General features: G+C 39.4%; 1 protein-coding gene across 3 annotated transcripts in view; it reads left to right on the top strand.

Annotated features, from left to right (window-relative positions):
* The window catches only part of ZNF277 (zinc finger protein 277), a 54,841-nt gene that overhangs the window by 13,522 nt on the left and 18,898 nt on the right, over positions 1 to 22,421 (top strand). For all 3 annotated transcript variants that reach the window (XM_055710585.1, XM_055710586.1, XM_027812338.2), the window contains 3 exons: positions 8,709 to 8,907; positions 12,025 to 12,113; positions 14,083 to 14,165. In XM_055710585.1, the coding sequence (XP_055566560.1) occupies positions 8,709 to 8,907; positions 12,025 to 12,113; positions 14,083 to 14,165 (371 nt within the window). The remainder of the gene's footprint in view (positions 1 to 8,708; positions 8,908 to 12,024; positions 12,114 to 14,082; positions 14,166 to 22,421) is intronic.

The raw sequence follows: 22,421 nt of genomic DNA, 5'->3' as shown, positions 1-22,421 counted from the left end.
AGATATTTCAAAGATGTTGCTAAAATCAAGGAAATACCTGCTGTGAGTCCAAACTACAGCCTTCACTGTGCAGTGAAACTGCAAAGCAGAAGTTCTGCTATTAATCGTCACATGGGTGGTCACTTGTGGCGATTACTGTTGTGCGTTTTTTAATTCGAACTGTTGGACAGGAAAGGTGAGGAAAAAGGGGGGTAAACATACATTTGTTTAGTAATTAGGGCAAGGCATGTTTTCCTAGTTTGGCTAAGAGTAGGAACTGGGTTTGTATTTTGAGTATAACACAGATGCTCCTGCAGTACTACTTTCACCCTTCAGGTATTCTGTAAACAGAAGTGGTCCTAATTTTGCTTAACAACAGTCATTAAAAATCAGAGTAGCTCTGAAGAGTGTAATAAAATTATTCAAAATTTCATTCTGAAATAAATAAATAGTTTCATGTTTGTGACCAAGATATCAAAGCCCGCATTTAGTTACGCTAATGCAATTCCATGCCGTTTACATGGGAATGAGGTGTTATGTGGCTCTGAGCTTGCACAGAACCTGGCTGTAGTATGTTAAATATTTATAAATTGCATATTAACATTGGCACTTAAATATTGTTATGAATGTTTATTAGGGTCACTTTAATTCCTGTGTGTGCATGTGTGTCCCTCTCAATGTGAGAGCAGTGGCTTTGCTCTAGTCTTTATTTTTATTGATGCAGGGGATTGTCTGGGCTCAAGCAGAAAGACGACAAGCAGCGGTATATATCTGCTGGTGAACTGGGCAGTAATGTAGTCTATTAGTTAAACATGATCTTATTGGCAAGCACATTGGTTTTGTTTTATTAAAATTCCAACACTTCATATTTTTATTAATCACTTTCCCACTCCTTCTATTCACTTGTATTCTGATGCCTGTGCACCGGTACCCATAGCAACACTTGTTAATGCTAATGAAACTGCAACATCCTAAGCTCCCCGACAGAGCAGCCCTGTTAAATATGGCTATTAAGCACAGTTGTATTTCTGTTAGTTCCAGCTCCCAGCAGACACCTGCTCTATAGAAACTGTGTCCTGAGATATTAGGATTTGGTAACTCACAGCTTTTCGTAAAGCTGTCATTTGACTGGAGTAAAATTCTCATATTCCAGACAGTGGATGCTACAGAATATGTATGGTTTCAGTGAAACTGACAAGGTTTAGCTGTAGGATTAACTACTCTTTTGAAGTGCCCATTTGCATTCAATGAAAAACCGGGCAGGGTTGAGACTGACTGATCTTGGGGGCAGTTAGAGGATATGTTGTCTCCTAAAGCACATGGACATTTTAACTAAATATCAGTCTTAGCGTGTTAACAAGCAGAAGTAATAGCTAAATAATTCCTCATGAACTCAGACTCAATTCAACTTCATGGAAGTACTTCAGCACTTTAATATATAGAGGCAGGAAATGGCAATGTACATTGATTCTTCTTTTACTGAGGAACATATTTGCATGTAGTATTGGTGAGAATGATGACAGCGTGTTTTATTTCTGTTATTCTGAGTTTTGTTTTTGAATACTGTTTATTTGGCAAGTCATTAGTCATCCATCTTTTATACTGTAGAAAACAAAGGAAAAATCCTGTAATCAGTATAAAATCTCTTCCAAGAATATGACCACAAATTAGGGAATGCTGCTGTGCCAACGAATAGATGCTGCAGTGCCAAGGCTGCAAAACTGGAAGCTGTCATGTGTGTATTTCAAGTGTCAAGCCAGTGCTTCTCAATACTCATTTTCGTTATAGCTCAAAAAACCTTGAATACTAGACAAAGCTTTAAAACTACTCATTTCCCAACTAATTTTAAACACAGCACTGTTTTGTGCAGAATTACCTGTAGGAATCCAGCTTGTTTCCCTAATGTTACAATAGCTGGGGGTCTGGTCATTTTGATAACTAAATCGTTTTGCCATCAGTGTGAGCTTGGGGGAGCGTGCTCAGCCTGTTTTCCAGTGAGCATCTGTTACGCTGTTAGTGTGGAGTGCCAGGTTTGCTAGGTGTCTTTTGTTTTCCTGTCATTCTTTCTCCCCTTTGTTCTTTACATGTCTGAAAACCTCCGTCTTTTACTCATTGTTTGGGCTCCCTTATTTGCCTGCATATCTCTGTAGAGTTCGTTTTTGGTTTAGGATCATTTCAAGTTCCTGTGCTAATCTCCTCATAATATTAACCAGCTGTATTAATGAGATAATAAACCAGACTTGTTGGTAATGAATTGATTCATTCAACTACTGGACTTAATTAGAAAGACACTTAACATTCCAGCAGATGTTCTTATTTTGTGTCATTATCCTTGTGTTACCAATAGTGAGCTTATGTACTCTGCATGTCTATATTTACATAATACACTTTTCAACCTGAAGCTTTGTTGTTGTGCCATAAACTGCAAAAAATTACATGAAACCTGTAAAAATGTGTCTTAACCTGATTTGTATGAATTCCTCATTTCATTTCTCAGACTATGTACAGTTTTGAATTTTCAGAATATTCCTCATCTTATGCTAAATCTTTTTAAAATTAGTTAGAGTTCTTATTTCCTTGTTAAAAACCCTTGTCTTTGGACTTGTATCTCCTTTTTGTTCTAGTCTTGTGACTCTCATTACTTTTCACCTGGTGGCAAAGCTTCAAAAAGAAGGATGCGAGTGCCCCTCTCCTCATCATTCCCTGCAAACTAATTGAGGGAGTTCCTCCCTCGGCTCCCTAGTTGCCTGCTGGAGGGGTTTGCCTCCCCCAAAAGTCTGGTGCTTGAGTCACAGCTGCAGGTTGTACCCCAGAGCCCCAAGCCATGTGAGTTAGGAGCTCTAACAGTGAAGTTATTGATCTGAACCCCAGTACCTCCACTTTCCAGGTAGAGAATGTAATTTATGCAGCAGCGTTCAGTGTGTCCCCAGATCTAGTCAGAGCACAGTTAGATGTGCAACCAAGAAGAACTGAGCACGACAGCTCTTAATGCATTTAGTATGTTACATATGCCTACGCTGGCAATAATAGGTTTTGCAAACTGAAGTCCATGCTGGGTGTTCTTGTTAGGAAGCATAGTGATAAAATCTTAAGTGTTTTCCTTTGTGTGTAATGCTTTTGAAGGAACGTTGCACGCTTTGTTAAGGCATGCTTATGGTAAAATTACATGAAGCAGCTGAAGCTGTTAAGCTGAGAAGAGAGGAGGAAGTTGAGATAAGAGGAAGGTCCTGTTTCATCTTGCTGCTTCTCGCCATGCACTTTTTAGTTTGCTCTTGTATGTGGTGGACTCTTCAGTGAGCATTTTCAACATTATTGAGCAAAAAGAAGGGAAGTGAGTAGTTCTGTCTGGTTAGAGTTGAATCGACTCCTCCAAGGATTTGCCCAGCCTAGGAGCCAGCACAAGCACAAGGGCAATAGCAGATAGTTTGCAGTGGTAGGGTAAGGTGGAGAAAGACAGGATAACAAGACATCCCTTCTCTTTCTGGTGGCAGCAAGCTGTTATGCTGGCTAAACCATCTCTGAGAACTTTGCCTTTCACAATTCATCTTTAAATGCTGAATCTTACCTTCGTTTTCACACATCTATTGAATTGGCCATAAAATTACACAGCATATTGCTCTGTGGTAATTCCATGTGTGATTGTGCAGGTAGAGTACATTGCCTGTACTGCTGTACTCTGTATGAGAACTGTGTGGGTGTTAATGTTTACTTAAAGTGCAAACTAACATTAGTTTTGAGTTGAGAACAATTGTGTTTTCAACTAAAAATGTTCCAGTAAGGAAAATGAATGCATTTTGACCCTGTTGCTTCATTAGCTGTGAAGATTAACTAGTCTATGTTATAACAACAGTTAAAATAAAGCCGTATAATTACTGTAATAGGCAGCCTTTTATTTCATTTTCTTTTTATCACTGTTGTAACAGTGTGTAGAGTTCCTGTGCAGGGACCAGGACTGCATTGCACTAGGTATCCTATGGGTGCGTATAAAGAAAAATAGTGCTCATTCTAGTTTCGAAAGTAATTTGTGTAATCCAAATCATTTTCTATACCGTCTCATTGTCAGATGTCTTCAAAGGATTCATTTTATTTTCCTCTGAAGAGCTGGGTGTATTTCTTAGTCTTTGCTGTCAAAGAATATATTCCTCTAGTCTTTGTTTTCTATTCTACATTTTCTAGCTCTGAATTAGCTGTAAAAGACCACAATTTTATCTGTCCTTTTAAAGGTTGGACAACATGGTGTGAACTGTCAATTCTGTGAATGAGAGAGGGATTTTCTTAGTTCCTAAGTTCGGTGGGCTTTCTGTGAAGACTTTGGAATATCTGTTTGCATAACAGTCATGCTGTTTTTCCATTAGGCAGAGGAGGAAAATTCAGTGGTGACAGGATGATTTGGCAGAAATTTAATGGATGGATTTTATAGGGCTCTGTTCTCATAGGGAGCTAGGTCCTGTACTGTTCACCACAGACACAAATAGGAAGCTGATAAATTTTGCTGTTTATAGACTTTTTTTTTCCCACAAGTGGTAAGCTTGAGGGCCAAATGAAGCATTACAGAAGAATATCATGGTATTTGAGTGAACTGGACAAAAAAAAAAGTGCTATTCAGTGTTAATAAATGCAGAGAAACACAGATGGGAGTGAACACAGTATGTCCACTGTCTTGTACATTAACACCTGATTCACAGCTTCTCTGAGACTTTGAAGATAATTCAGTGATCCTAAAAGCAAGCAAATGCTAGGAATAAAAAAGAAATAAAGAAGAGATTGAGAAAAAACTGTGCTCATTTAGAAACCCATCTTCTTCCACTTGAGCATTTTGAAGCGACCCCTCATCCCAGCACATGAAGAAAGGTAGTGCAGAAGTAGCCAAGAGCTGAGCAAGGACAACAAGGAATGAAGGACCATTAGGAGAAGATGAAATGTTGCTGCAGGTTTTTGTAGGTGTTAAAAGACCAACAATTTCAAACAGTGTAGAAAAAAATCCATGGAGAGGGAAAAAAACCAACCCAAACCAAAACACAAAAACCAACATAAAATGCTGTTAAACTGAGGTACTTGTATAGCCTGTGACTTAAAACTCTCAGCCCTCAGATTTCTGGAAGACTATGCTATTTGTGTGACTCCTATTTGTTTGCCCTATTTTTAGACACTTCCCCAGGTAATTGCTTCTTGCCATTGTCACCCAGGGCACTTGCACTAGAGGGATGTTTAATCTGACCCTGTGAAGTCATTCTTGTAGCAGTATATTTTAAGAGAAAAGTTCACTGCCTTCCCCTGATTTTCCAGTGTGTGTGAATGTGGGAGTCCTGGTGGAGTCTGAGAAGTTTATCTTGAGGGGTTTTTATTTCCATGTTAGCCCTTAGCTGTGCTTCAGTTAACAGCTTTTCTTCAGTACCTGTGGCCACTCTGCTCCATATACAGAATCAAAATTAGCTGGTTTTGCAGAGATTTCAATAATATGCTTAGCTTTATTTGTACCATTTGAGGCTTGTGCTATGTGTTAGTCCATTAAGTGCTGTGCTAAAGGCTGTGCATCTTTGTTCAGCTCTATGCATTTATTCTCTTGTGCAGTGTTTTTTGCAGCAGATGAATACAAAGATATTTTCATGAATTCTTTTTTCCCCTCACCTCCTCCTTTAAGTGCCTTTGAAATAAATTGCATAAGCCTCTGCAGTTGCCACACTGGTCCAGTAGTCTATAGTTTATTCTCTTTTAGTATTAGCTACTCTCTTTGGGCAGCAAAAAAAAACTTCACCCCAGTTTATTCCTTTCAGCTCCTCACCACTGCAATTGAAGATTAACAGCTCTGTTCTTCCAACCCAAACAATTGCTGTTCCTGAGCACTCATGCTAAATAACTCTATCAGCTCCTTGTGTATGTTGAGTAGCAGTTCCTGCCATACACACCTATCTTGAAAGTTGATTTGTTGAAGCAGATGATAGGCACGTGTTTATTTGGACTTCTAAATGTTTAAATAGGTCATTGCAAGAGACCTAAACTGAAAATGAACAAAAAGCAGTGTAGCTGCGTACTGGGCACAGCTGAACTGGCTGACAGAGTATCTTCTTAGTTCTCTTGGCATCAGTGAGAGTCAGCAATTGCAAAGGAAATTAAGTTGCTCTACTTTTCTCAGTAAACATGTTTTAATTATTCTTTAGCCTAAAAACTAATACTGACTGTAAGAATACACAAAGCTAGATTCTTGCAGGTGACAGCAGTTTTACTTGGGAGAGCTGACCCTATCATGAGGACTGCTCTAGCACTTAGTGCAGCAGCTGCTATTCTTAAAGTAGGAAAAAAAGGAACAACTTGTACAATGCCAGTTTGATAAAGAAATGTCTAGGGAAAGGGAATGGGCTGAAGCGCAGGTAAAATTACAACAGGAAAAATGTTAGATTGTCAACAGCAGTTGTATTGCTCCAGGTAATGCCATGCTCTGCCTGCTGCCATCTCTCTGTGCTGCTTTTTATGGTATAAACTGAATTCAGTGTAACCCAGCCATCAGTCTTCAGCCAAGTCACTGACTTTCCAGGAAGTTTTATTTTTCAGACATCCTAAGTAGAAGCCTCAACAGTTGTACATGGCAGATACATTGTTCCAGGAGCAGCATGGAAATGATGAAGCTGTGTTTCCTGTGATTTTATACCCCTTCTCACTTGCGGCTCCCGGTAGCTCCAGCTTACTGACAGTTCCCTGGAGCAACCCCATCAGGCAGCCATCAGTACATGCTGTGGCTGCTCTGGAGCACCACATGTCCACGCTGGCTCGCCGGCCACTGCTGAACAACATGTGCAATGGATGGCAATCTCATTTCCCTCTCCGTGCCTCTTCCTTTACCTGAATGGAAATTTGTCACAGAACTTTTAGGAGCTTCCCAGGTCCATCTCTGTAACTGTAACGCTTCTTTGGTTCTTTTAAAGTCAGGGGTGGGGGGAGCACTGTTCCATTAGCTTATTTTCCTAGGGGAAAAAAGCTAAATGGCTATGGTTTTTTTTAAATTATTTATCAAATTTTCCATGTGGACAAGTTACCAGGTTATCAGATTTAGTGTGGTTGCCAATGTATGATACATACACGTGAATTTTGTAGGGTGAAAGTTGTCATACATTGATTCTTGTATCTGGTAAATATTGTTTATTAAAGTTCCTTTAAACATACCCATTTTAAAATTCCTGCATGACAAAATAATAGACTTGGAGAAGGCCTTTTTCTTAGTTCTTTAGAACCCAGGCGGTTCCCTCTGAACCTCAGGAAACACAATTTCACTGGGAGGCTGGCTGAGCACTGGCACAGGTTGCCCAGCGAGGTGGAGTCTCCATCCTTGGAGATACTCAAAAGCCATCTGGACATGGTCCTGAGCAACTGGCTCTAGGTGGCCCTGCTTGAGCAGGAGGATTGGACCAGAGAGCCTGCAGAGGTCCCTTCCAACCTCAACCATTCTGTGGTTTTGTGAAATTTCATTTTTCTACAAGAGGCATCATGTTGCTGCAGGAATCCATACAGTTTATTCTCCTTCTGCACAAGTTAATTTCATACCACAAGAGTCAAGGAGACCCGTGATGGTTGTTTTTTTTCAGTTTTCATCCTCAAAGTGTGGGAAATATTGGGGAGCTTTTCCTGCGTGCTTTTACTCTCCTTTTGCTGTCCAAAACTGATGTAGCTAAAATCAAAGATACATACTGAAATTGGCATTTGCTTCAAAGATAAACTCTTAGCAAGGACTGAGGTATGATTTGTTTGGGAAATGAACCCCGTGGTTTATTTCTGGACAACTGGAATTTGGTTAGGCTAGGGAGGTCAGCTGTTGAAATCTGTTGATCACACAGTGTTTCTTAATAAATTAAACTAATTTATACCAGTGGAAGAGCCTTACAAATTTACACTGCTACACACATATACCCTGGGTCAGTCTGCTTGTTTGCAATACTACTGCAGTACTGTGCAATCCACCCACTTGTTGAACTACAAATAGCAGCGAACCTGGAGAACATAAGCCGTTGACTCACCAGTGTGTGCTTCTGCCGTTTGAGCAACCTGTTTGATTGGTGCAGTATAGTGCAAACACAGGCCATTGACCCTTTTACATTGCGCGCCTCCTCAACATCTGTGCAGTAAGAAAGTGTTTCAGTGGGCACAAGCTTCGATGTGGCAGTAATCTTTATCAAGAAGAGTCTTTTCCTTTGTCACAGAACAGTAAATGAGATACTCATGAGGAAAAAAAAGTCAAGAAACGCGTACAGACATTCAAGAGTCAATCAGAAAATTATAGAAGTATTGTGCAATAAATAAAAGTATAATTAGGAGAAATCAACATACAAAACAGTTTGTGCTATACAGTCTAAAGCCTTCCTGACAGTACAAGGAATGTGGCAAAGAGAGTAGCTTCATTCATACCGGCAGGTAGACTAGGTAGTGAGAGGAAGAAAAGTGGGTGTCTCATCATAAAACTTCCTTTGGTAATAAGCAGAGCTCTTGTGTCTGTTTGACTTCATGTCAGCTGGGAGTTTCAGTTGGCTCAGATACTTGAGAACTGTCCTGTGCTAACCTCCCACTGTCCTTCTTGAAAATAATGCAGTCATCTCACTTCCAAGCACTGTGTTGGAGTGATCCATGCAACAAAACTGGGACCCAGCAAAACAGGTTTTGCATGTACTGCCTAAAAGTACTCCTCCAAGTAATGTAGATTTATTCACTTAGTCAAAATTAATTATTTTTTTTATTTGTTTTAGATACGGAGTGTATTTTGGAGCCTCTGTCTCTGCCAGAAAGTCCAGGTGGTGTTGCTGCTGTAGAAGGTTCTCCATATGTGCCTTGTATTTTCTGCAAAGAATGCTATCTCTTAGCAGAACAAAAGCAGCTCCTGAAGCACATGATCATTGAACACAAGCTTGTCATAGCAGATGTGAAACTGGTTGCAGATTTTAGAAGGTAAGGGTTATATTGTTTACAATGAGTGTGTGTGTGTGCAGATAGAAACCTTCAGAAAACTAGAGGTCATCATTTTAAAGTACTTTAAAAAGCGTTAGGATGTTGTGGGAGGATTTTTATTACTTTTTCAATGAGTTTTTGTTGCAGGATTGTAAGGCTGTTTTCTTGTACCCTTCTACTGTCCAACCCCTAGATGTTCCGGGGACCAGGAGACTTGATATTGGAATACAGGGCAATTCCTGTGTTAGACATTCTTTGACATATCCTAGGGACTTTTCAGGTCCTGTCACTAATCAAGAAGTTGTGTACAAACAGAAAGTTGTTTATTTCGTAAAGCACATTCTAAACAATTAACTCTTCTAATCTGGGGTTTTATTCGTATAGGACAAGGCTATTTGTACCACTGTACAATGTCCTAAAGCTGTGTATTGTATGCAGAAGTTGCTCAGTACAGGATCTTTTACATTCTGGAATGAAATTCATTTGCCCTATTTTAAGGATGCCAGTATTTCCCCATAGAAATCACATTTAACCCTTGACTATACTTTACAGCACTGTGATCTACATACAACTGTGACTCCTCCAGCTGTGTCATTGATCATCTCAGCAGGGACGCATTTGGCTTTCTCTCTCTTAACTTCCTCCAGTAGCTGGCATGGTCCCAGCTGGCTTGTAACTTCAGGGACAAGGCACTTGCTTGGCATTTTGCTTTCACACACAGCAATGTATGGGCCAGGTGGTAGATTAGATGGTACCTGCCAGTTTATAGATAGTTCTGTTACGGTGTTTAAATGTTAGCTGGATAATTTCTCAACTAAAAAGTTTTCTAGTAGGTCTTCTGTGCCAAAGTCAATAACTTCTGTCTATCAAGATGCCAAAAAAAGATGAAATATTAAGATGAAATTAAGGAAGAGAAATGTAAGTCATATAAATCCTTATTCAGATGTATGAGCTTAACATTGCTTAAAATTGAAAACTGATACTTGTTTTAGTTTGGTTTTATGCTGAAAGCAGGCAGTACAAGAATGCAATGTTCTTTGGAGATAATGCTAGCTTCTTCAGATAAATAAAAGGATTTGAGCTGCTCAGTCATGGACCACTAGTTTAAGAGTGCTCAGAGGATTATTCTGTGTTAATAGAAATGTATTTTAAAATCACCTTTTTGAGAAAATGAGCATTTAGATTCTTTTTGCTGCTAATGCAGTTGGAAGATAGCCAAATCTTATAGAATGTGGCCCCAGGATGTGAAATGGAGTTGCTACTCTGAAGTGTGCCTTCTCTTATTTGCTGTACTGAATATCAGTGAAACAGTCTAGTACTATGCTATACATAGAATGATCTAATACTATACAGAAAAAGGAAGTATAATCTGTGTTAAACTGAAGTGTGGAAAATAACTATAAAAACAGTATTTTTTTTTATGCTTAGCAGTGAGTTACAATCGGTCTTAGGAATACATTTCTTGACGGAACTACAAGTGGAGAATCCAGAGGAGAGCAATGCTAATGGAAAACTTTTTTTACTTTTTTTTTTTTTTTTTTTAATAATCTTGGAAGAATAAAGATAAGCTGGCATTAGGGCAAGGGGAACAGACAAGGGGAATAAGTTTCCATTGCATGACTGGACATGATCACTCATAGACGCTAATCACTTATTCTGTCTCCCTGGAAGTATGACAAGGCATTTGCTTTATATGATCGTTGATTATTTGGGTTCAGTCTTATGATATGAAATCCCTTAACAGTAAGCTTCACAGCACAGATGATTATGGTTAGGTGAGTTTGTCTGAATGATGTTCATTAATTTCAGTGCAGGGGATAGTCTAAATGACGTCTTGAAATCCCTTCATTTGCACATTTATGTCCTTAAAGATCAAGGATGGCTTATTCTGGAAGACTTGCTGTTCTATGTAGCAGCAAGACTGCTTTATTGTGCATTATCAACAGTGGAGTAGGCAGGGGACAACAAAATGCTTGCCTGTTTCTGACATATAATGATGCTTCTGAATGAGCTTCAGCCATGCCTGCTGGCTTCACTGTGCTTAGCTGTCTGCTGTACTGGAGGTTAATCCTCTCCATGTCAGACTTAGCAGAAACAAGTACGTGCTGCAGCTGAAGTCCTTATCTATTGAGTTAGATGGCAAATAGAAGTAAATGTGAACCACTGTGGGATGTGATAGCTGTGGCAAGTACACTTTTAGATGGCACAGGTATTAAAAGCTACAACTATTTAGAAATGTCCTCATAGTAATGATATCAGATTTTTTTATCATTCTTTTCCTAATATGCTGGCATGTCAGTAGGAAGCTGTCATTGAATAGTTAGCCTTTATCTTATTGACTCTTGCATAATTCATACCATGCACATGAGACATAAGTATAAATATGTGTGCACTTAAGCATTTTCAGATTTTTTTTTTTTTTAGTAAGATTCTGAATAATTAGCACAAGGATTGCTTGAATCCTTAATCCATCGTATAATTGAAGGTGATATCTTCTTGGTTAGACAGTAGCTTTTAGTTCAGTAGAAACCTAATCTCAGTTGGGATCTGTTGATGGTGCTGTAATACAAACAATGATAGCAGAAGAATGTTTTTAAACAACTCTAGTTGATGGGTTAAACCTTCAATTTAGTTAGGTCTTTCCTCATTCTGTCTACTACCCCACCCCCAGGTGTTTGGGGACCTCATTTTTCTCTCTTTCTGGTTGTCTGCCAAGCTACAGCTTTCACTGTGACTCCACAGGAGACCTGCCAGAACCTCACTTTTGACAAGTTGATGTTTTTACCAGGTTTCAGATTCCTGCCTGCATTTTGTAGAACACAGAGCACAGTATTTTGGGAATTTGAGAGTATTCTGTAGTATATCTTCTCAGTAAAGATGCATCTGAATGGCATTTCTGTCTGACAGGATAGTTAAACCCAGTTTTAATGGAAGTTGAATGAATTTAATGAATTTGAAAATTAAATTAAAGGAAGGAAAAAGAGAGACAGGAATTAAAAAAAATCCACAAAGCACTTTGGAATTTAGAAGATGGAAAATACAAGAGCTGATCAACTATTTATTAAAGTTTTTTCAATGTTTCCTTTTTTACTGGTCATGTCTCCCTTATTTTCAAAGGTACATCTTATACTGGAAGAGGAGGTTTGCAGAACAGCCCATCACAGACTTCTGTAGTGTGATAAGAACAAACTCAGAAGCTCCATTAGGTAAGTATGCTGCTTGCTTACTCTCTGTTGGCCAGATCATATGACAATTTGACATATACTGCTGCTTTGATCAGCCAAGTGTGAAGTAATCTGACACAGGTCAGAAAACCACAGAAGTGATGTTTTAACTCTTAACCACATACTCAAACTTACCTTTTCCAAGGATCGCAACATGTGCTTCAGCACTGTGCTGCGGGAGGATGAGCTCAGTACATGCTTAAATGCACTGCCCAACTGGGGCCGGTTGCACATCGAGGCCTAAGAAGCAGTGCTGCTTACATCATGGCTGGGGAGGCTTTGGTACCCCCTGCGTAAATAATTGGTGACAGTTCTCCCAGAAATGTGGAGAAACATTTCCAGTGACTTGTCTTTTCTGACTTCACTCTGTCCACCACCCCTGCTGATGCCACTAACTCTTCATCACGGCCACAATCATCCTTCCTTTCCCCTGCCACTGTGCTTACTGTCCCGAGAGTATTAGGAGACAATATGTTCACAGCAGGGGTACAAAGACTGCCACTTTCTGGGCTCCAAGACTGCTGCTTTCTGGGCTCCAGCACAAGCCCAAAGGCCATACCATACTTCACAGCTCTGGTGTGTTGGCACAGTGGGGCATTCCATCGTAAGGACAGTGATGACTGTGCGAAGGAGGTGTTTTTCTCAGAAGTGGCTGATGCATTTCTTTGGCTTCCCCTTTTCTAACAGGGAAATAGAGTTTACCTGAAAGCAGATAAAAGAACATTAGGGCTTTCCTACATCTTTAATTCTCCATGGAGAGCTTTACAGAGAGGAAGAAATGCACGCTGCTGGTGTCAGAGATGAATGGAAGGTGGAAACTGGGTATAAAATGGATGAAAATAAATTGGTTTAATTATTCAAACTGTATTTAAGAAAAATAGTTCTATAAAACATGAAAATCAGTCCAAATATCATAATTGTGTTTCTCTTACATAAGTATGGGTTTGCTTCTGAAATGTTAACAATTAACACTCAGTTTGAAAGTTGCAAATCAAGCATCTGATGTCTGAGCTTGCCAGAATTATAAACCATCAATAGCTCTTCCAGAGGACAATGAACATACTTTGTTATTTGGTTGATAACAAATTTGTTAATTTTAATGGCTAGCTCCTTCAGATTTGATAGCTCAGGAATCAGGGGTTTTGTCTTACTTCACACAGGCTTCTGTATGAAAAGATGGGAAAGGCTGAAATCTAGCAAGTTTAAAACTGTAAAAGACTTAATAATGGTGACTTCAGTTCACCAACCACATAACCCTTTGATTAATACATGAGTAACTTACAAAAATATTTTGCATTTGCGTTTTTGTTTTCTTATCTGCTGAGTATTTTTAAGGTAATTTATTTGAATAAGATTTGTTTTATTATTAAATTGGATATGAACATAAATAGTAAAAGGTTAGTACAAGTAAATTGTGGGTGAAGCACAGAAGTGTATGTGTTGCTAAACAGTTGTCGTGCATATTGGCAGATGGAACGAGATCTGATGGTAATGTGATCTGTCAGGGTAAGGGGAGGCTATACCAAATGATATTAACTACTGGAAACTGACCATTACTTAAGCAAATAACTGAAAATCCCACATGCAAATGAAATTAAAGGTGATTTCATGTTTCTTTCATGCTGACTTTATACTGTAAATGATGAAAATTGCTTTATGTCTCCCAAATAACCATCATAGAAAAGAGTAAAGCTGGTAGTGGAGAAAACCTATGCAAGACTTTTGTCTTTGTACTGCAAAATATATAATGTAAAAGTCTTGTAAATATGTATATACAAATTTTTAAGCATGTTTCATTAAATTTGAAATTAAAATAACTGACTTTTATGGATTTAAAAATGCTTTCTCAGTTTCTTAACACATACCAAAGGTTTAGCAAATTATATGCCAAAAACAGTCAAAGCAGCTGCAACTTCCCATCCTTTATACCCACTTCCTAATCTCTTAACAGAAGAACAGGACAATTATTTTCTTCTATGTGATGTTTTACCAGAAGACAGATTACTTAGAGAACAGCTTCAACAGAAAAGACTGGTAAGAAATTACCCTTGTTTCATTTTTTGAGGTAAACAGTTCCATAGTGTAATATATGGTAACTCAGTGGGCATTTTGAAGTGAAAGCATGTCCTGGGTTTTTTGCTAGACTGCAGAATTCTCATTTTTTTGTATATTTTTTAAGCTTTTACCCTGGCTGCTGCACAAACATAAACAAACGCCTTGTTTAAAGATTTTCCCCTGGAATAAATTTACAGGCTGTATGTCAGTGTTCCACATGAGTGGAAAATAAGCCCAGAGCACTGAAAAAGGCTGAGTGTGCTGAACAGTTTTTTTCTTGCAAGAATCTGCAATGCATTGACACACTATCTTTTGTGTAATAATATACATGTAGGAAAATTAGCAAAATAAAACTCGGTGTGGGATGCTGTGAAAAGGGAAGGTGATACTTATTTACAAAATCTTCAAACATGTTGGTTTTTTGCATTCACACTCTCTTACCCAGATTTCATGAATTCACACTCGCATACTCACAGGCAGCACGGTGCATGAGCAGAGGAAGTCTGACCAGTATTGTTTCTGTGGGATGCAAAGGACAAGAAATGCCAGATGTTGAGTCCTCATGAACTGCTCTGGTTCTTCTTGCTCAGTGATGGCAACCTAGTACTTTGGACAGTTCTCTCATATCTTTCAGGAGTTGTCAGTTCTGAATGGGTGGTCCTTCATGTTAAGCTCTTGCTGACTTCAGCTTCCACGAGTCTTAGTCCAGGTTGCTGACCACTGGGGGTTTTTTTGCTGTTTTCTTGTTTGAAATACATGTCTATAGTCTGTTTTTGCTGTTGGACTAATTTAAAAATGAATGTTATGTGAGACGTAGCAGCCTTGTTGCCAGTCTCCTTATGTTAGGATGCAGGATTTTCTGCTGGCCAGTCATCTGTACTGTGAGGTGTTAGAGTGCAGGCCTTACAGTCTTTACATAAATATCTTCCTCAGTTTACTGCTGGCAGCTATGTCCTGGGAATTGTCAACACAGACCTTTTAACTCTTTGTTATGCTGTTTCTTCTGGTATGTTTCTAGTACAAGTCTGTATGTACACAGCATGCAACTAAAGATACCTTAAATCATAAACATTCAGAATGAAGGAGGTTCTTACAAAAAAACAAATTTTAGTCCCCAGGAAAATTGGGATTGGCAGGCAAAATCCATTTGATTCAACTGCCCTGTGAGTGCTGTTTCAGTTTGCTGGCTAAAGTAATGTTCTGCAGCTCAAGGCTCATGACTAGCAAATCCCTAGAACCGGTTATGTGCAAGTTTTACACAGCTTTCCATACAATCCCAGCTTCTGCAAAGGAGAATTGTGGTAGTTCTGCCACTGAGGATTTCCCACGGGTTTGGAGCTGGCTTAGCTGAAATCTTCATTCCTGTGTAGGTCCATTGGATTGGCATGGACTCAGAAAAAAGCAGTAGATACACTCATGCCTAGCATGCTTCTCTTCCAATTCATCATAAGAGAAGCCATCCTGGATCAATAAAAAAAGTTTGTCTAGATTAGTCTCTTATCCATGACAGCAGTGAAGTGTCTGTGGTATTTCCCCCCTTCTGACAGAGTGGTAATTCTTTCTCAAAGTATTCTCCTAGTCTCCAGCAACTGGCAGCCCAAGAATTTCCTAATTCAGCAACATTGTATCTGTGTTTATTCACACAATAGATTTCCCTTTCATGAACCTCCAATTCTTAATCCACACAAATTTCCAGTATCTACAGCTGTCTGCAGTATTGAGTTGCACAGCTTAACTACACACTGGGAGAGAGCCACCTATTTGAGCTGTTTGAACCTGTCACCTCACACTTGGCTGGTTTTTATATTAGAAGAGGTGGTGAACAATTAATCTTTAATCTTATCCAAACCATTCATGATTTGTTTCCTGATTTATCTACCTTATCTACCTTACTTTTTGTCTTTTGTTAGTCATGTGCTGAAGTACACACTCATGGCAAAAGCGGCCAACAGCATCCTGGGCTGTATTAGGAAGAGTGTTGCCAGCAGGTCAAGGCGGGCAATCCTTCCCCTCTACTCAGCACTGGTGAGGCACATCTGGAGTTTTGGGTCCAGTGCTGGGCTCCCCCAGTACAAGAAAGATACAGACTTACTTACGGACAACTCCAGTGCAGGGTCACAAAGATGAGTAAGGGACTGCAACAACCTTCGTACAAGGAGAGGCTGAGAGCTTGGACTGTTAAGCCCATAAGACAAGGCTCACAGAGGTATCTTATCAATATGTGTAAATACTTGATGGGAACGAAGGAGTCAAATTCTTCTCAGCAGTGCCCACCAACAGGACAAGAGGCAATGGGCATGAAATAAAAATCAGGAAATTCCCTCTGAAAACAGTAAGACACTTTTTTACTATGAATGTGGTCAAACACTGGAACAACTCGCCCAGAGAAGTTGTAGACTTTTCATCTGTGGAGACAGTCAAAACAAAACTAGACACAGTTCTGGGTAATCAGCTCCAGGTGACCCTGCTTTGGCATAGAGGTTGGACTAGTTACTCTCAAGAGGTCCTTTGCAACCTCAGTGATTCAGTGAATTGAGGTTGAGCAAGCTGTCTATTTGGTGGTTCTTCACTGTGCGTGATTGTTGCACTTTTCTGTACTTTTTCCGTTTCCTGTAAATCCCTTTGAGGTTAAGAAAGGCATCTTGAGTATTGCATGCGGGCATGCAGCGTCATAATGATGTTAGTTTCCCAAGCACATATCATGTTGTTTGTGGCTTTGAGGAAGGAAAGAGGGTCATGACTGAGCATGCAGCTCATGTATTGTAATAGTAACTCCTGGCTGCTATACATTGGACTGTAGTTTTTCTTTTATTAAAGGGTATTTGTTTCTGGTTTTGTGGCGTTTTGTGCTATGCGATCCTTTTCCAACTATGCCTTCTCTCTGCTACCAGTGACAAGGGAGTGCAGAGACTGTTGGCAGGCGAGCCATCTCATCTCTGCAAACACATATTTCCTTAAATTTAGAAAAGGGTGCAGGACTTAGCTCAAAGCAAGTGCTGGTTTTGTTTGCAGAGTAATTAAGTTAGAAAAGAAAGAGGTATGCACTCTTATTACGGTGTGAAATAGTCTTTGCTATTAATGCTGGTTTAAATATCAGAATTGTATCTTCAGTTTTAACAGAAGGATTTTATGAAATCAAGCTGCAACTGTAGTTGAGACTAATGGAGTCACCACTTTAGTTACAGCAATGAAGTCAGTTTATTTTTTCATTTCCTTTTGCTGCATTCTGAGTGTTGACTTGCAAGTTAAATAGTTATTTTGCTTTGCAAAGTCTTTTACCTCAAGACAAGTCCAGCAGTTAAGAGTGAGCTGGCAAATGGGCTCTTGTGAGTGGTGCAGAATAAAGACCAGGATTATACAACTTTTAGTGATTTTTCTGCAGCCTTTGAATCCTAACTGTCTCCGACAGCAAGCCCAAAGAAGGACAAATGTTGTCTTTAAAATGTGCTAGCTGAAGCATTTCATTTTGCAGTTTTGAAACTCCAGTTTAGGGATATTTCAGGCTGTATTGCAGCAGGGGAGCTAGCCAAGGTGGATGGCATGCAGAGGCATTATGGTGACTGTGATGTATTGAGAGAAGCCAAGGAATGAGCCTGAACTAGGTTAGAGAGCACAGCTTGCTGTAATAGCTGACAAGGCTATGTAATACAGAACAGATACGGTCTTTTGGAAAAACAGTCTTGACAAAGAATTTGTAGTTGTGAAGCAGTACCAGACAATGAAGTCCTGGCAGCAAAACTTAAGATACTAGGGGGGACAGTGTCAGTATAAGCCACTTGGGCGTAGCTTTAAGATTTTTCTAAAAAAGGTAAAAACCCCAAACATATTTTTTTGAAAATACGCACTTCCTACTGCAGCATTGGCCTTGTCTTGCTGTGAGGTTTGCAGCTATTCTCCTGTCTTCTGACTGGTAGTTTTAGGTGAAGAGGCTATTCTTCCTCTCAGTAAATAGACCCTGAAGAGGAGTCTTCACCAAAACTGGAAGATGACTCAGCTATACCAGTTTCCCAAACGAGTTGCTTGTATGATCCCCAGTTTGTCACAAGCTTAAGCTGAGATGAGATTCAAGAAGTTGAAGCTACATACTGGAAGGGATCGAGACGCTAGCAACATCAGAGTGTAATGCAACATCAGAAGTGCTGACAGAGCAGCTAATAATGTCAGCTTATTAATACCTATGTCTGAGATTCTATAGGTTCTTCTTTGCCTACATTCAGTATTTTATTGCTTTTATCAAGCGCTCTGGTACCTAGCCCGTACTCCATCGGTTTTTGGAGACTTGTCACCCTAATGATCAGAAATCATTTTATCTAATTCCATAATGACTCTTGGGTAAACTCTGTCAGATTTGAATACATATAATGTCCAACTTTTAACCCTTTCTTGCCCTTTTCTGGTCATGGTTCCGTTACTTTTGTTTTAAATGCTCTTAATTAATGGTTGTGACATAACTAACCTTTTCTGCAAAGATTGAAGCCCTGAATGTTACAAGCATTCCTCTTTTGTCTGTGTTCTGTCTCTTCATACATTAAGTAATGGATCTCTGCTTTTCTTTGCTGTTTATTTCTAATTGGGTGTGGGGGAAGTTGGTTTTTTGCTATTCCATTTTACTGTGTTAGCCTGTTTCCATCTTCTTTTGATAGTCTTACTTCAGACAAACTTAATCTTTCTCCTGCTTCAGTTTGGCAGCCTGTGATACATGTCTACTGTAACTACAACACTCTTTCTTTTATACATCTTTGCAATTACTTAGTTTTCATCATATCGTGAAATTCTTCCTTTCTTAATTGACTCAGCTTCCTGAACAAGGTGTAAGAGTGTCTTCTACATCAGTGTCACGGTACCCTTAAAAATAATTCTTGAGAGAACGTTGGAGAGGACATGATAATGATTACAGAATCAGAAGTTTTGGGGGTTTTTATACTCAAGAGGCAATAGAGTACTGTTTGAAGTGGGAGAGCTGAATATAGCAATTAGTAAGGAGATAAGTTGATTAAGGAAGTTAGGAGACAGGTTATTGATATACAGATAAGACTTCAGGTCTTTACAGAGACATGAAGTTTCTGATACCATGACGCTTTATAAATATTTTTCCTATTTAGCAGTATGAGCACAATCTAAAGCTCATCAGTCAGTCTTTGAGAAAACTGGACACAAAACCAAATGTAGTTGTCTTACTTCAAAAGTAGTTTATCCTAACAGTGTACATAGTTGTCAAATAATGTGCTTGGCAAGTTTTTAGAGGTGGTAGTGCATCTCAGGTGTCACCAGTCCTATTCCTTGTCTCAGTGTACTTTGCTGGTTTGTTTTATTGCCAGAAAGTCTATAAGCAGCTTCTTGTGATCTGTAAGCATGATTTTTTCGTTTTGTTTTGTACTTAAACCAGTATCTGTTTCACTTGCTTCCTTTGCCTACAGCAATAGCTAGTTTCTGTGAGCACTCAGCAGGGAAATGTAACTCTTACTTAAATTGGAAGGAACTACAACTTAAGATACATGCTGTGTGTTTGCGAGATCACCTAGGAGAGCTTGATAAAATACATATTCTTATTTTGAAGATCTAGCTTACTTTATTTAGATCCAAATTCATACTCACATTTCTGTCGCTGGTAATACCTCATTTCCCAGGCATACACTCTGATTTCAGTGGTATTGAGTCCGTTACCATAACAGAAGGAATGTGTCCTGTGATTACACACTCCTCACAACAGTGTGACTGAGCACTCAAAGTAGCTTTCCTTGGAACTTCTCTCAAGCGATCATTTGTATAATGTACTGTCTTTCTAATCTCTTTGCCTAGAGAGGATGAGAGCAAAGGACCAGAACTGGCAAGGTAGATGGCAACAAGAACACCAAACTACAAAATGCTGTTGCCCCAGTGCAGCCAGTACTGAAACACAGTACTTAAAGTTGAGAGCACTTGTATGCTTATGTCTTTGGAACAGAGGCTTTGGACTTTGCATTGTCAGGGCTTATGGCAGTAATTTTTTGTTTGGTTGGTTTTGGTCCTGAACATCTTAAAAAAGAAGAAAGATATATACAGCTGTTAGCTCTGTTTTACAGACTGAGCTGCAGAATCTATCCTCCACTGCACAAGCAGCTTCCTGGAGTGAGGAATGATAAGTTCAGGTCTCACTACAGTCACAGATTCACTGTATGATCTTGTCCCCAACTGCAGAGTGCAATCTGCCTCTATCTTAACACTAGAGAATACTTTCTGTCTTAATTTCTTATCTGTCAGAAGTGCTGTGATTATAAAACGGGCCAGGTTTGGAGGGTGAAGTAATACTTTTTTTGTCAGACCAACTGACATAGTTGGAAAAAAACAGGCAAAATTTTGACCACCAATTCTTTCTTCAAGTTGGAAGCAGCAAAACTTGTGTTGAGTACTAGTTGTGAATGGTTGTTCTATGTCAGTGATCCAAGCCATGCTTTTAAATAGCTATGTAAATTATTTATGAGAGCCTCGTTTGTAAAGGGGTTTATGACAAAAAAAAAAAAAAAAAAGTAATGGCCTGCCAGCAATAAAGAAAGATAGTTTAGCACCTGGGATACAGTGTCTGTTGGAGGGAAGGATAACAGGAATTACAGTATCAGAAAAATCTCATATGCCATAAAACCAACTGTCCTGAGTCCATGACTTTTTGACATTCAAGGAGTTAGTTTTTAGCCTTGCTTTTTGAAGGCATTTTTTATGTCTTGAGTATCTCTTGAGCTATAGACCAGAGACAAAGTAATTGTTTAGAGAAAAGTGCTTACTAGCTGCAAGTATGCATTTTTCATCTTATACTGATTATCAGTGTGGATTCTTGCTGATGCATATTGCTTAAGCGCTTCTGGAAAAAAACAGGTAATTTATTCCAAAATATTGATTCCCAGGAGAGGAACAGGCACGTTTTTTTCCAGGCACTTTTTAAATTACCACCTCCTAAGAGAAAGTCTGAACTCCTCACAACCCCAAGCTGAGCATCGTGAATGTGTGGGACATTTTTCTAGACTCCAAGTTACAAATTGTCGTGCAAATGATCAAATTTCTTTTGTATTATCAGTTTAGTGTGCTGGTGTATTTAAAGATGATCATCCTAGTATAAACACTTTCTTATAGTGTTTTGGATTACCTTTTCTGTCTATGCTTAATTTTTTATTCATTATGGAAAAATAAAAATAATATATGTGCTTTTTCCTCAAGTGACTTTGCCTTCTCATTCTCTGACACTTCGATATGACACAGTATCCTAAAAGAGTTCTGGAAAATCTTCAGGGCTGAAATGCTTTTGGCATTTCTGTCTTAGTATTAACCATAAATTAATGGTAACATCCCCAGAAATTCAAAGGGCTTGGAAACTGGTGCAGGTACTAAAGTAAATTACTGATTTCCTGCCTCATAACATCAGCTGGAGCTTGACTTTCATTACCAGCTGAAAGCCTCCACCCAGAAAAATCTCTAAAGCTTTATACAAGTTATTGTAATTGCTGTTCTCCCTTCAGAGTCCCAGCAACAAAGCGGAGTGTTGGAAATGTCTGTGGGAAAGAACAGCCCCTCTTGGTCTTACTGTACTTGACTTGAACCAGTGCTTTCAGTTCCTCACCTGTGCAAGTGCTGGGTTTGCTTTCTGGCTTGGAGAGTTCCCTCTAGCAATGAAGGATGTCAACAGGTAAAAGGAGTGTCTACCTTGGAAAGTTTTTTTTAAACTCTATTAAGTAAGTTGATAAAGCAACGATGCTACGTTAGTCAAAGCTTCCCAATTGCCAGGCATTCTGGTGTAGGGGGAAACGGGAAGGGTGAGAGAGCAGAGTAGCAGGAGCACCATCTGCGCAGGGGATACAGTGCACTTCTTCTTCCCCCTCAGGCATAAGTGGGAGCAGCAGCTCACCAGGGATACAGTAAACAGTTTGTGTGAGTTGGGAATCTGGAGTTAGGCAGCCAAGTATCGCAGAACATTTTTTCCTCTCCAAGTAGAGTACAATTAGGAAGCTACGTTGGACTGTCATTAATGGAAGGGTGAGGGTGTTTACACCCTTGCTGTCTTAATGTTTGAATTGTACACAGTATCTTTTGATTGCCTTTTAGATAATTTCTAGGGTGTTTTAAAAAGCATATAAACTACACACAGACGCTTTCATATCCAAGGTTAGCCCAACAGGATCGGACATGCCGCTGAGTGGAGGGGGGTGACAGCTGTGAGTACCAGAGCGCGCCCCAGCTCTTGCTGACGTGCTGTGGGATGTTCTCTGC

The sequence above is a fragment of the Falco cherrug genome, chromosome 5 (assembly GCF_023634085.1).
Source record: "Falco cherrug isolate bFalChe1 chromosome 5, bFalChe1.pri, whole genome shotgun sequence".
NCBI lineage: Eukaryota > Metazoa > Chordata > Aves > Falconiformes > Falconidae > Falco > Falco cherrug.
Note: the sequence above shows the minus strand (reverse complement) of the source record. Positions and strands in the feature narration are given on the sequence as shown.